Below are 13,039 nucleotides of genomic sequence, written 5' to 3'. Positions count from 1 at the left end.
GAAAAAATTGCTTTCTTTGATAAAATAATAAACACAATATTCAAGTGTTGACCTTTCTATTTATTAACTTTTGTTATTTCTAGTTCTGGGGTGGGAATTCTGATTTTCCCTAGCAAGCTAACAAAATATATATATATATATATATAGACATAGATGAACCCATGTCCTCCAAATGTCCAAAGCTTGTCCTGGTCTAATAAAATATAAATAATAGGAACTATGGTTTCAAAGTTCTCTCTATAGTCATTGTGCAATAGTTCTAGCTTTAATACTCAATCAAGAAATCATACTAAAATAGTCCCCCAAAAAATCCAAGGAGAATATACAGAACTAGCTACCCACACCAGGTATCATAGGAAAATGTCAAAGAGAAATGGCCTTTTCAATAGATAAATATATGTTTAGTGTTCAATGAGTTAATTTGCTTATTTGTTTATTTTATTTACTTAACTTGTTCACATATTTAATTGCTTAATTATTTAATTTTCTTATTTATCTTAAGATTTTGGTTGTCTTTCATTTATAGGAGACAAAAAAGAACAATGGGGTTCCTGCTCGTCGGTCACAAGTGTGGATGGCCGCATACATGAAAGATGGGACGTCAAATAGTGATTCAGTTAATGAGGTTATGGTATGTGATACTACTTTATCTTTGGACTTTTAATATGATTTATATTTATATTGGAGGCTAATTATTGAATTCAAACTTGCAGACTCAAATGAATGAGTTAGCAGAGCACATAGAGGGATCTTCTACTGACCCTGCAGCATTACAGGAGCAAATCTTCACACAAGTTATGGGACAAGAGCGACCTGGCCGTGTTCGGACGTTTGAATTGGGACCGTCACCCACTGATGTTTTTGGAGGTGGATATAGGCGGTCACAAGAGCAGAATCGTCTCTTCCAAACTCAAGTTCAAGAACAAGTTCAAAAGCAACTTCATCAGTATCAAATGCAGTTTGAGTCGAAGATGAATGAAGTAATGGAGAAACAAATTCAGGCTATACGCACAGATTTTCAGTCACGAATTCAGTTTTTGGAATCTCAATTGCAAGCTGCAGGCGTGCCCGTTGATCTAGTTGTTGCACCATCAAACCCATCACATAGGCAGCAGGTATTTTAATTATTCTTACTAGTTATTACTTTAAATTGCCTAGAGTTAATATACAACTTAAGTCTCTTATTGAATGATAGGTTGTGGATTCACTTAGTAGTCATCCCACTGTTCGACCAATGTCACATCAACAACAATCTCATGCATTTTCATCCCAAGAGGTGAGCAATCATTTAATCAAAGCTTTTTTGACAAATAACATATCTTATTAATTACAATACTTGCTCTTATTAAATATAGGTTCACCTTTCAAAGAAAGAGAAGAAGAATAAGAAGAAGAAGAAGAACTAACAAGGTAAACGTACTAATATCACTAGTTCGTGGTTCATGTTCAATTGATTTGTAAGGTAGCAGCATTAGTGAAACAGCTATTAGTAGCAGCAGCATGAGCTGCAACTGCAACTAGTCCAATGTGCATGCTATCACTAGATAAATTTGACAGTTCGCTGCTGTTTTTGTCGAACTTTGTCTGCTTGATGCAAGAATGCTATGCTTAGGTGCTAGACTGTTCATGACTGCCATGGTTAGACTGCTATGCTTGACTGTTTTTGTCCACACTCTCTCTGTTTATGGTTTTTATGTTTTTAGAAGAGCTTGTGTTGTGTGGGTTTGTTTAGGTGTGTGTGTGTGTGAAGAAGATGTGTGATTTTGTCAAAGATATTTTCTCAAAATATGTTGAAATGTATAGTCTGTTCAGTGCATGACTTACAAGCATATGGTCTTACAAAATAAAAAGTCAACCTTAGAATTAATCACCCTTTGAGTTTTCTGAGATAGTGTTAACCTGGAATAATATGTTTGAATGTCCTATAATGATTTTTGAGCTTTCTCAACTATGTTTGGATGGCTGGAATATTAAGGCAGAATGAGAATCTCATTCTGGGTTATCACAACATAAAATGCAAATATCATGAAAAGAAGTTACACTACAATTACATGGTTGTTTGATGTATTAAAATTCATAACGATGAAATAGTCAGGACAAAGTTAGCAATTTGTAAGTATGTATATCTTTATGTTCTCAGCAAGTGCTTGTATGTTGTGTTGATTTTGTTGTGATTTTCATGGACAACACATTCTTGAGAATCCTCAGTTATTCAAGAACATTTGTCTTCCAAAATTGATGTCATGAGTTTTGCTGATCAATGAACTGCAGCTGCATTATTAGGCAAGGCAATTGCATTATTAGGCAAAGCAGCTGCATCAATGAACTGCAACTGCATTATTAGGCAAGACAGCTGCATTATTAGGCAAGGCAACTGCAGCTGCATTATTCCTCATCATATAGTCTCACATGAACACTCACATTTGTTGCTGGTTTTCTTTATGCTGAGAACATGCACATTTGAGAAGTCATTCAAAAACGGCTAGGTCTATGAAATCTTTCTGGGGAATTAGAAAGGTTTTTTCTGGAGGATATTAGTCAGGTAAACATTTTCCTCTTCAGTTGTGCTGTGTGCGCGTGTGTGTGTTTGTCAGCCTGTCTGCGAACACATGTTTGATGTTTTAGCGATGTGTGATATCCCTGACATAGTTGTTTTCTTTCCATATAAAATGAGTGTGATAACTTGAAAGGTGAAGATAAGACATTGACAGCAACAATGGCTGATGTGCTGGTTGTTTTTGGATTTATTTATTTATTTATTGGAAAAAAGGTAGCATAAGGATCCTTGATCTTTTGTGATTTGTTTATATTTTAAGTTATATAGATTCATATAGAGTTAATGAACACTACTATATGTGGCATGATGGTGAGCTTAAGAGACCTGTTACTGTTGTGAGATATCTTGTTTTATTCAGACAATGTTATGAGAGGTAATGGTTACATGGTTTTTTGTGTCCTGAGGATCCTTCACCCAAGTGAACAAATGGTATCTAATTGAATGTAAATGGTTTAGTGGTTACATTATTCTTTGTTATTGTTGTTCATCAATTCCATTGTTCAATATAATTGAGTGTAAGGTGTACTGTTTTTCCAGGTTGGTGATGTTGTGCTAATCCCCGATGAGAGTGTGATGGAAAATGAGTTGAAAATGGTTGGACTGGAAACGTTGGTATGTTTTTTCTTTTTCCTACAGTGCCATTTTCCAACCCAGAGGCTGGTATAGATGCCAGTTGTGAAACTAAGGCCCAGTGGCACCCCAGATGCTATGAAATCAGAGGGGAATGATTCACTTGACACTTTTATCAAACAGGCAATAGGGAAAGAGCCTCCTCTTTCTTTCTTAAGGACAGGAGACAACCCAGTATGTTTCCTTCTGGCAAAAGCTACATGGACAATGTTAAAACATGATTTTTGGATTTGGATATGTTATTTTGTGGGTAATGGTGATTGGATATTAATTGAATGAGAAACTGAATTAATGCTTTATTTGTTATTTGAATAGGAGTTATTATTTTATCTGTTAGTTTTATTACAGGTATTTGAATGGGAGTTAATATTTTGTATGTTAGTTTTATTACAAGTATTTTTTTATTAATTGAATGAGAAACCAAATTCAATATTTTCTTACAGGTATTCTTTTTAATTTAATCAAATAAAATTAGCACAATCTCACCCAAAAAAAAAAAAAAAAAAGATATGACGGCGTTTCTACAAACGCCTCCTAAACCCTCAATAGTAACGGTCATATTTTTTACACAGATACAACGGCGTTTCAAAAACGTCGCTAAATATCGTTGGTGACGTCAGCGTGTGTATAGTGGGACATTTTGCGGCGTTTTTTAAAACGCCTCCTATACTAATATCACGACATTTTTAAAACGTCGCAAAGCTACAGCGACAGCCGCAGCTTCGACGTTTGGTACTAAACGCCACAAAATGAATTAACGGCATTTTTGATAGATATCGCGGCGTTTTTAAAACGCCACTAAAAGCCCGATTTCCAGCAGTGCACGTTACGTTACGTTTATGTAGATATAATCTATGGTATAGGAAATTGAATGTGGCCATAGATCATAGGTGTCACGTTACGTTTATGTAGGTGTCACATTACATTACGTTTATGTAGATATGATCTATGGTAACATGCAATTTTCTATATAGGAAATTGCATGTTACCATAGATCATAGGTGTCACGTTACGTTTATATAGGTGTCACGTTACGTTATGTTTATGTAGATATGATCTATGGTAACATGCAATTTTCTATATAGGAAATTGCATGTTACCATAGATCATAGGTGTCACGTTACATTTATGTAGGTGTCACGTTACGTGTAGGTGTCACGTTACGTATAGGTGTCACGTTACGTTTATGTAGGTGTCACGTTACGTTACGTTTATATAGATATAATTTATGGTAACATTCAATTTTCTATATATGGTTTTACTATTATATATGATATTAACAACTAATATTGAGGGTAAATGTGTCAACAAACTTCTCACAGGACTTATGGAAAGATAAGCTTTTTAGTAGGAATATGGCCTATTCAATGAACGTGTTATATGTGCAATTATTAACATGATCCTATTAGTAATTGTGTCAATCAATGGGTGACACGATACATACGATTAAAACTAAACCTATTACCATGACACGACACGACACAATTAACCCAATAATAATATGAAAATATAACTAATGGCTTATTTGGGAATTTATTATTTTAATTTGTTTTCAAATTTTTTACCAAAAAAAAAAAAAAAAACCGTGTAGAATAGAGAGAGTGGTGTGATTGGGTATTTTGACATTTTAACTATTTTAGTCAAAAAACATCAATCCAAATGGGCCTCATAATAATAATAACACAATTTCATTGGTTATATATATATATATATATCCTATTATGATTTAAATTGTATTTGTTACGATCCAATGTGACTATATTCAATGACTTAGATTTAATTATTTTTTAAATTAAACAACTAAAAGTAATGATACATTTGCTATCCATTTTTTTCTTTTAGAATACGTAAATAATAAAATTCCCAGTGAGAAATTACATGAACTTTGTCACTCCTGCAGAGAGTATACAAGATTGACTAGTTAATTGATGTATTGTGATCATTTTCATCATTTTCTTAATCTAGCTTGTTGGCATAATGAAGCTTTTTTAAGATATTATAAAATTATGTAGTTATAATTATCAAATCAAATCGATTTTTTGTTTTTGTTTTTGTTTTGTGTGTAGATGAATTATAGAGAGAGACTTAAAATATTATCGTACCATATTATCAAAATGAGACTGCGCAGCTTGGACTGGATAGTCTGACCGGAGACAAATTGAATCCAAAAAATAAATAAAAAAATAAAAAATTGGCAAAGTGTATAGTCCAACACCATTATATGTTTCGTCATCTATATTAGATTATCAAGATCACAGCCTCACAGGGACATACTTGGATTGGATTCAAAGTCTGCAAAAGAACCAACCTTAAAGACTCAGTATATTACACAAACTATAATAATTCAACAACTTTACTTGAAAGCAATATTCCCAAAATAACCTATATAAATCCACACCCATCACCCACCTCATCTTCATCTCACTGTCTTTGATCCTTCTTTCCTCCTCTTTGTTGTTGACAACCCTAATTGTAATGGCCTTTCCATCTTCTTCTAAGTTGCTCTTTTTCTCATTTTCCCTCTCACTCTTCACCTCTTTGGCTTTTGCTCGTGAATTCTCCATCGTAGGCTATTCGCCCGATGACTTGAAATCCATAGATGGACTAATTAATCTCTTTGAATCATGGATGGCCAAACATGGCAAAGCTTACAAAAGTCTAGAAGACAAGTTGCATAGGTTTGAGCTGTTCAAGGATAATTTGAAGCACATTGATGAGAGGAACAAGAATATTGTGAACTACTGGCTTGGACTGAATGAGTTTGCAGATTTGAGCCATGAAGAGTTCAAAAAGACGTATCTTGGGCTCAAGGTTGAGTTGCCTAAAAACAGAGGGTCCTTTGAAGAATTCACTTACAGAGATGTTGTGGATTTGCCAAAGTCTGTGGACTGGAGAAAAAATGGAGCTGTCACTGCAGTCAAGAACCAAGGTTCATGTGGTAAGTAAATACCAGCGAAAGATGATATATATATATATATAAATGAATTTTATAACTAAAGTACATGAGTCCATGCTTTTAAATATTTTTGTCATGAAAATTACATGGATATTCGTCGATGCCAGAAGTGTCGACTCGTTTCTGATTTATGTCTAGATATGACCAGTTCAACTGTTATAAAACTCTTTTTTGATTTTGACAACCGATTTATGATATATATCTGATACATTTTTTGATATTGTTACGTAAAATTAGGACAAATTATACATGTAGTCCCTTAATTTTTCATTGTGTTAATTTGGGCCCTATGGCTTCAATTATATTAATTTTACCTTTTAATTTCTCACAGTGCCAATTTCCAAAAGCCCCATTCTAAAGAGAATAGACCATTTCTCAATCATTTTCAATATAATGGATGAATTATTTTGCCCATGGATATTTATTCTAATTTCCAAAACGGCATTATTATTTTTAATTAACACAATTTGACAAACTTAAAGCTGAAATTGATCCAGCTAGAATTACAATCAACATATGATGTGCAATTTGTATGTATAAACGGTGGAATGAATGAAAATGCAGGGAGTTGCTGGGCATTTTCAACAGTGGCTGCAGTTGAGGGCATAAACCAGATAACCACCGGAAATTTAACATCTCTTTCAGAGCAACAGCTTATTGACTGCGACACTACCCAAAACCATGGCTGCAACGGTGGTCTCATGGATTACGCTTTTGAATTCATTATGGCTAATGGTGGCCTTCGCAAGGAGGATGACTACCCTTACCTCATGGAGGAAGGCACTTGTGAAGATAAGAAGAAGGTAAAGTAATTATTGATGATGATAATCTTTAGAATGCAACTTTATCACGAACCTTATTTTAATGGTTCAATCCAGTAACAAATTTAATCACATCTGTCTTAAAAAAAAAAAAAAAAAAAATTGACAATCCATTTTTAGAATTATATTTTTCTCTATCTTTTAAAGGAACTAGGTTATAAAATCATATAATTACAATTATCAAGATTAACGAATCAAATTAATAGACTATGGCACGGGTCAATGGGCTTGGACTTCCACAGAGGTGTCGAGCCCTAATGTTATAATGACAATGGTCACAATCACAAGATTTATGAAGTGCTCTTAGTTTTGGATAGGCTTATTTTTCTTTTTTGGTATAGGATTAATTACATGGTGCATTTTATCATCCATAATCCCGTATTATGTTAAAAGCAAAAAACCTATTATGTCCTCTACTCTGTATTTTACTGTTAATGATTTTTTTTCCCCATTAAATCCAATATATTAGGGACAATCGGAGGTGGTGACCATTAGTGGGTACCATGATGTGCCGGAGAACAATGAAGGGAGCCTCTTGAAGGCACTTGCAAATCAGCCTCTCAGTGTCGCCATTGAGGCTTCTGGCAGAGATTTCCAATTTTACAGTGGGGTAAGCCTTCTCAAACTCTCTCACATTCATGTATATAGTCACTACGACAATTTGTAATTTTGGCGACAAGATTTTCCAACTGAAGGAAATTTCTATAGACAAAAACAAGTTCTTGGCAATGAAAAATCGAATTTGTTGGTGAATTTGATTGGAAAAATTTTTGGCAACAAAGTTTTTATTCTGCTGTAAAAAATCTGAGTATTTTGATAATTTTGCTAATACAAACATTGTGTTGGCAAATGCATCAGAATCGCCCTATTTGGAACCATTTTTTCCGACCCCATTAACTATTTAGTGGCTTAGTGGTGGTCTTTGCAACAAAACATTACTTAACCAAAGGCTTTGCTTTTGCCGACATGTGGAATCTGGTTGGCAAAAACTTTTCCAAAGCATCGTTGTCGCAAGCTTTTGCAATTGGTAAATGTTTTTGCTGTTGTGAGTTACTGTGCACGGATGACACAATACATCCTTTATCTTGTGCATATGCTAATGCATAGATGCATAAATAGTCGAGCATTCCACATTAATTTGGTGCTTCATTTATGGGAGAGGCATGGAATTTTGATTTTGCAGGGTGTGTTTGACGGGCACTGTGGAACCGAGCTGGACCATGGAGTGACAGCCGTTGGATATGGATCGGCCAAGGGATTGGATTACATAATAGTGAAGAATTCATGGGGACCAAAATGGGGAGAGAAAGGATACATAAGGATGAAGAGAAACACAGGAAAAGCTGAGGGGATATGTGGTATCAACAAAATGGCTTCTTATCCTACTAAAACTAAAAAGTGATGTTATTGATGTTGTTGGTGGTTGTTGTTTTGGTGTTTTCGTTTTCCCTCTCTGTTGTTTTATTCGCCTTTTCAAAATTAGATTGTAATCTGAAGGCATTATCATTATTTTAATATGCGTATTTCTGCATGCATCTTATCTTTTTAAGTAAATCTCAATAGAATAAACAAGGACCAAAGTTATATGAAATTCTTGGATCTTGATTTTACTGTGGATGTCACAATGATCCAATAAATTCTAAAATGTTTCAGATATATATGAATCAATGATTTAACTAATTATCAAACAAGTATAAAATTGTTCAAATTTATCGATATAAATTCCTTACATGTGTTAGGTGTTAATTTAGTGATTAGTTCAATTTAATAAATTTATTATACTGTTGTGACAATTGTTTATGTAGAACCTCAAGTTGACTCAAATATAGCATCGTGTAATAATATTGAGTATTGCAATAAAGATGTGTTATATAAAATGGTCAAAAAATGTATAATTTTTTTACAAAAAAATGAAAACAACTTAATAATAAGCTCAATATATAGATACACTATAGACTGACACCCTCTAAAGTTTTTTTTTAATACAGATTTCTCCCTCACGTTTGAAAAATTATATTTTTCTCCCAAAAGTTTATAATCTCATTATAAATTACCCTATGGATTGCTAATGTCATGCCCTAAAATTTTCTAAATAACCATTTTGTCATTTTTTCCATTATTTTTTCTTCCTATCATTATGACTATATTCTATAACTTTTTATCATTAAATTTTAACTGAATATATTCTTATTGAGTAGTGATATATAAATATAAATTTTATATAAAATTTTCAAACACAATAATATAGTTTAATAGTGACATTTTACTTTAAAACAAAACACATCATAAACATGATTTATATTTACAATATCACTATCACAATATTTTTATGATATTTTTTGTATAAATTTTTATATATGAATAGAATTTTTCATTTTTATTTCCACCATCACTTTTCTTTCACATCTATTTACCCACATTCATTATACTATTACCAAACACCGTCATTCACATTTATTGCAGTATTACTAATTTTTTGTAGTTTTATATTTTTTGTATTTGGTGAATTTAAAAAAAAAATCACAAAATATTATACTTTTTAAGTATATCTAGATTAAGTGTATCTACAAAATAAAAAAAATTGTTTAAAATATTAAAAAAATTCAATAAAAATTAAAAAACATGAAAAATAAAAAAAAAAAACTCAATTTTTTTGTGAGTTAAACTAAAGAAAATGATTGTTATTTTCCTTAAAATGACATGAACAAAATATCAGTATTATTTTATTATTTTATATGTATAAAGGTTAAGTAGCAAATATGTCATTTTAATCTGACAGAGAATAAGTGTAATTTTTCAAACGTGAGGAGTAATCTATATTAAACATAAACCTCAAGAGATGTCAGTGTAATTTATCCAAAACTATTTTATTCAAGCACTATCGAGTTTTGTCCATTGTAACCTTATGCACATTTTTACTATGTTGATTCAATTTTTGGAATGATCAATAATTGTTCCTTGACATTTTCGCAGTGCCTTGTGAAGAAGTGCAATTAAAAAAGCAGCGCTGATTGAGGGCCCGAGACTTCGGGGCTCGAATGCCCCGAAATGTCATTTTAGGTAAAAAAAAAAAAAAAAAAAAAAGGAAAAAAGAAAGAAAAAAAAAAACAGTTTTCAAAAATGGAAATTAGGGGTATTAGGGTCAACTTTTTTAGGGCCACCAATCATTTTCCTTAAAAAAGATTAACGGTAAAAAAAACCTATGACACCCAATCAAGGGTGATATCTACTCTTCAGGATGGTATTTTCACAACCCCATAGTCTAAAAAAGTGTAGATAATGTTGTAATGAAAATTCAGGTATTAGATTTTGTATGAAAATTCAATAAAATATCATTTTTCTAAAGTTTCATATGAGTTCTCAAACATTTAAGCCTCAAAGTTTCTTCAAATTCATGCCCAAAGAGCTACCCAAGCCTCAAACTCTCTCTCTCTCTTTCACAACTTTCTCTCTCTAAAAACCTGTACTCCAGGCCTCATACTGGTCGGCCAGTCGCCGTCAACCATGGCAGTCAACTGGCCTAGCTACTTGTTGTGTGTGCGCATTTTTTTTCTTCTTTATAAACTTGAACCCTCCATAGTTTTGCACCATATCCTCTTCCAATCTAATCTCTAGATTTGTTTATGATGTTGTTTTGTTCTTTAGTTTGGATGCGCGTTCATGGACATTCTTTGGGGTTCTCTGGCGGTCTCAAAGCATGTTGGGTCTCTGTACGGGAAAGAAATAAATCTTCTCGTATAATCCTGTTGACCAAGTCTACTCTCCTCCGTATGTCGTCGCTTTATTACCTGAAAACACAAACGTGAGCTAGCCGGCGGGTGTGTGCCAGAAACCTCTCCGATGTCTAAGTCAGTAAACTTGACAAATAGACAAAAGCTCTGTGTATTCAGAAAGCAAAGTTGTGTGTTACCTCTTCCAAGGTGATGTTTGTGAGCTTTTATAGGTTTCGCGTGGCACAATCCTAGTAGGACTTCTATTCCTCCACACAGAGTCCTCCTAGGATTTAACCTCCTGAAGGATAATCCTTATCCTCCAACACCCCCCTCACTGCTTAAACCAAGTGAGATGGTTATTACCATGGCCGAACTCCATCATGACCGAAGCAATCTTGGCTATGCTGAGCCGCAGAGTAGGCCGGACTATACTTAGTTCGGTTCTTCCCTTTACTCCTTATCTCAGTCCTTTCATGTTCAATCCATGGCGTGTTCAGATCGGGCTACCGAGTAGCAAGGTTCTGACTGTTCTAACCACAATACGTTATGACCGGACTAACTCTAAAACCGGCCTAACTCCAAGTTGCTTCCGGACCGAAATAACTTTACATTTCTACTGGGCCGGAGTAATCTTTTACCTCTCTTGGGCCGGAGTAATTTTACAGTCTTTTTACCCAACCCTTCGTACTTTGGGCCATAATGTCCATCCCATAGCTCGGCCCAATTTTCATCAAAATTACCCTCTCAGTCTCCATTTGGTAGGTCTTGGTGCTCGAGTATGGGTGTTTTCTTCATGCATAGAAGTTCGATGAGTGGTCAATACATGGAAGGAGTTTGGCGGTGGATCTTGGTGCTCGAGTATGGGCGTTTTCTTCGCACATGGAGTTTCGGTGGAAGTGGTGTTCGGCCATGAGAGTTTTGGGTATGGAGTTTTGGATGTTCGACCGTGGAAGTAGTGTTCGGCCATGGGTGTGGCGTGTGTAATGTGCACCGGAATTACGTAAGTTTTCATGAACTTACATATGTAATTTTATAAAAATGTGCAAGTTAAACAAAAATTCGCGCAAGTTTGTAAAAACTTGCGTGATTATGCGAATTTGTGTTCAACTTGCGCATTTTTGTGAGATTACTTATGTAAGTTCATATAAACTAACGTAATTTTGTGGTAGGGTTGCATATGGTATGTATTGGACACAAGAAAATTATCCTTCATTATCCTGATTTTGAATTTTTTTTTTTTGAAAAAAAAAAACTAAATTATAAATACACACCTTTAGGTTTGTTTAAAATACAAATTGTCCCCTGAAGTTTAGAAAATTGCAAATACCCCATTGTCAAAAATTCTTATTTAACAAAAGAGAAAAAATCATTTTTACCTCTATACTTTGACATGATTTTCAATTACATCCCAGACTTTTAGTATTTTCAATTTTACCCCCATACTATGTAAATTCCTATTAATTTCACCCCTGCCATCTATTTTCATTAAGGAAGTGGACGGAATGGGTGACGTGGCCCCCTATACTGGCTAAACCTAATCTTCTCTTTGTATTCCCTTAAACCCACAAAAACAGGGACCAATGCAAAATAGAAGGAAAAAAAAAAAAGAGCATCAACGAAATCAGTGGAAAAGAAGAAATGAGAACCAATCGAAGCTCAAGAAATCAAGAGAGATGGAACGCAAGCGGTGTGGATGAGATGTTTTGTAATGTTTGTGAAAGAAGAAGGTTGATACACACATCATGGACTGATGCAAATCCTGGGAGGAGATTTCTTAGTTCCCCTAACAATGGTTGTAATCAGTTTACTTGGGTAGACCCACCCATGTGCGATCAGGCAATGCAGATCATTCCTGGTTTGTTGAAGAAGTTGAATAAGATGGAAGCACAACTGAAGAGAAGGACTGGAAGAGAGAGGAAATTATGGATTTGCTTGGTTATGTCATGGTTGGTTGTAGGAATATGGTTTGTAATGTAAAGTTACAAGTTATATGGTAATGTAAGAATGAATGGAGTCTGTATTTTGTTTATGAATCATATGTAATAGGTGAATTATTGTTAATGGAAAAATATGATTTTGAGAGGAAAAATATGATTTTGAGATGAAAATTGTGTGTTTGGTGACCTATTGATGTTGTATCTATTATTTTGTGTTTTGTAACTCACACATAGACAGAGGAAACACACAGAAGTTGGGAAAGGATTGTGACTCACACACACAATTTGTCACCATAATTGTCACTCCAAATTCAAATTGGGCAAAACAATACAATAAAGGCACTAAAGTTACATTCTTGCTTTCACTGTGTGTCCATCCTTGAATTGAAAAGTGAAAAGAACAAGCACCAAAGCATACACACATA

The 13,039-nt window shown here is 34.0% G+C and overlaps 2 protein-coding genes across 2 annotated transcripts; both read left to right on the top strand.

Moving 5' to 3' along the window:
- The first annotated feature begins 478 nt into the window (after window positions 1-478).
- On the top strand, window positions 479-2,239 carry LOC114287618 (uncharacterized). Its single transcript, XM_082875920.1, has 3 exons — window positions 479-631; window positions 714-1,115; window positions 2,141-2,239. The coding sequence occupies exons 1-3, from the start codon at window positions 575-577 to the stop codon at window positions 2,237-2,239; spliced, it is 558 nt and encodes a 185-aa protein (XP_082732046.1). The 5' UTR covers window positions 479-574.
- Window positions 2,240-5,452: 3,213 nt separating this feature from the next.
- On the top strand, window positions 5,453-8,499 carry XCP2 (xylem cysteine peptidase 2). The gene is made up of 4 exons (XM_082873315.1): window positions 5,453-6,125; window positions 6,708-6,946; window positions 7,434-7,574; window positions 8,148-8,499. The coding sequence occupies exons 1-4, from the start codon at window positions 5,663-5,665 to the stop codon at window positions 8,364-8,366; spliced, it is 1,062 nt and encodes a 353-aa protein (XP_082729441.1). The 5' UTR covers window positions 5,453-5,662; the 3' UTR covers window positions 8,367-8,499.
- The last annotated feature ends 4,540 nt before the right edge of the window (window positions 8,500-13,039 follow it).

Source organism: Camellia sinensis, chromosome 6 (assembly GCF_055761805.1).
Source record: "Camellia sinensis isolate YWXY chromosome 6, ASM5576180v1, whole genome shotgun sequence".
NCBI classification, from domain to species: domain Eukaryota; kingdom Viridiplantae; phylum Streptophyta; class Magnoliopsida; order Ericales; family Theaceae; genus Camellia; species Camellia sinensis.
Note: the sequence above shows the minus strand (reverse complement) of the source record. Positions and strands in the feature narration are given on the sequence as shown.

Excerpts from the sequence above, each read along its gene's own strand:
- LOC114287618 (XM_082875920.1), top strand. The coding sequence starts at position 575 with ATGGCCGCATACATGAAAGATGGGACGTCAAATAGTGATTCAGTTAAT. Across the intron at positions 632-713 it reads ATTCAGTTAATGAGGTTATG|ACTCAAATGAATGAGTTAGC; the intron begins GTATGTGATACT and ends TCAAACTTGCAG. Across the intron at positions 1,116-2,140 it reads ACCCATCACATAGGCAGCAG|CAAGTGCTTGTATGTTGTGT; the intron begins GTATTTTAATTA and ends TTATGTTCTCAG.
- XCP2 (XM_082873315.1), top strand. The coding sequence starts at position 5,663 with ATGGCCTTTCCATCTTCTTCTAAGTTGCTCTTTTTCTCATTTTCCCTC. Across the intron at positions 6,126-6,707 it reads CAAGAACCAAGGTTCATGTG|GGAGTTGCTGGGCATTTTCA; the intron begins GTAAGTAAATAC and ends ATGAAAATGCAG. Across the intron at positions 6,947-7,433 it reads CTTGTGAAGATAAGAAGAAG|GGACAATCGGAGGTGGTGAC; the intron begins GTAAAGTAATTA and ends CCAATATATTAG.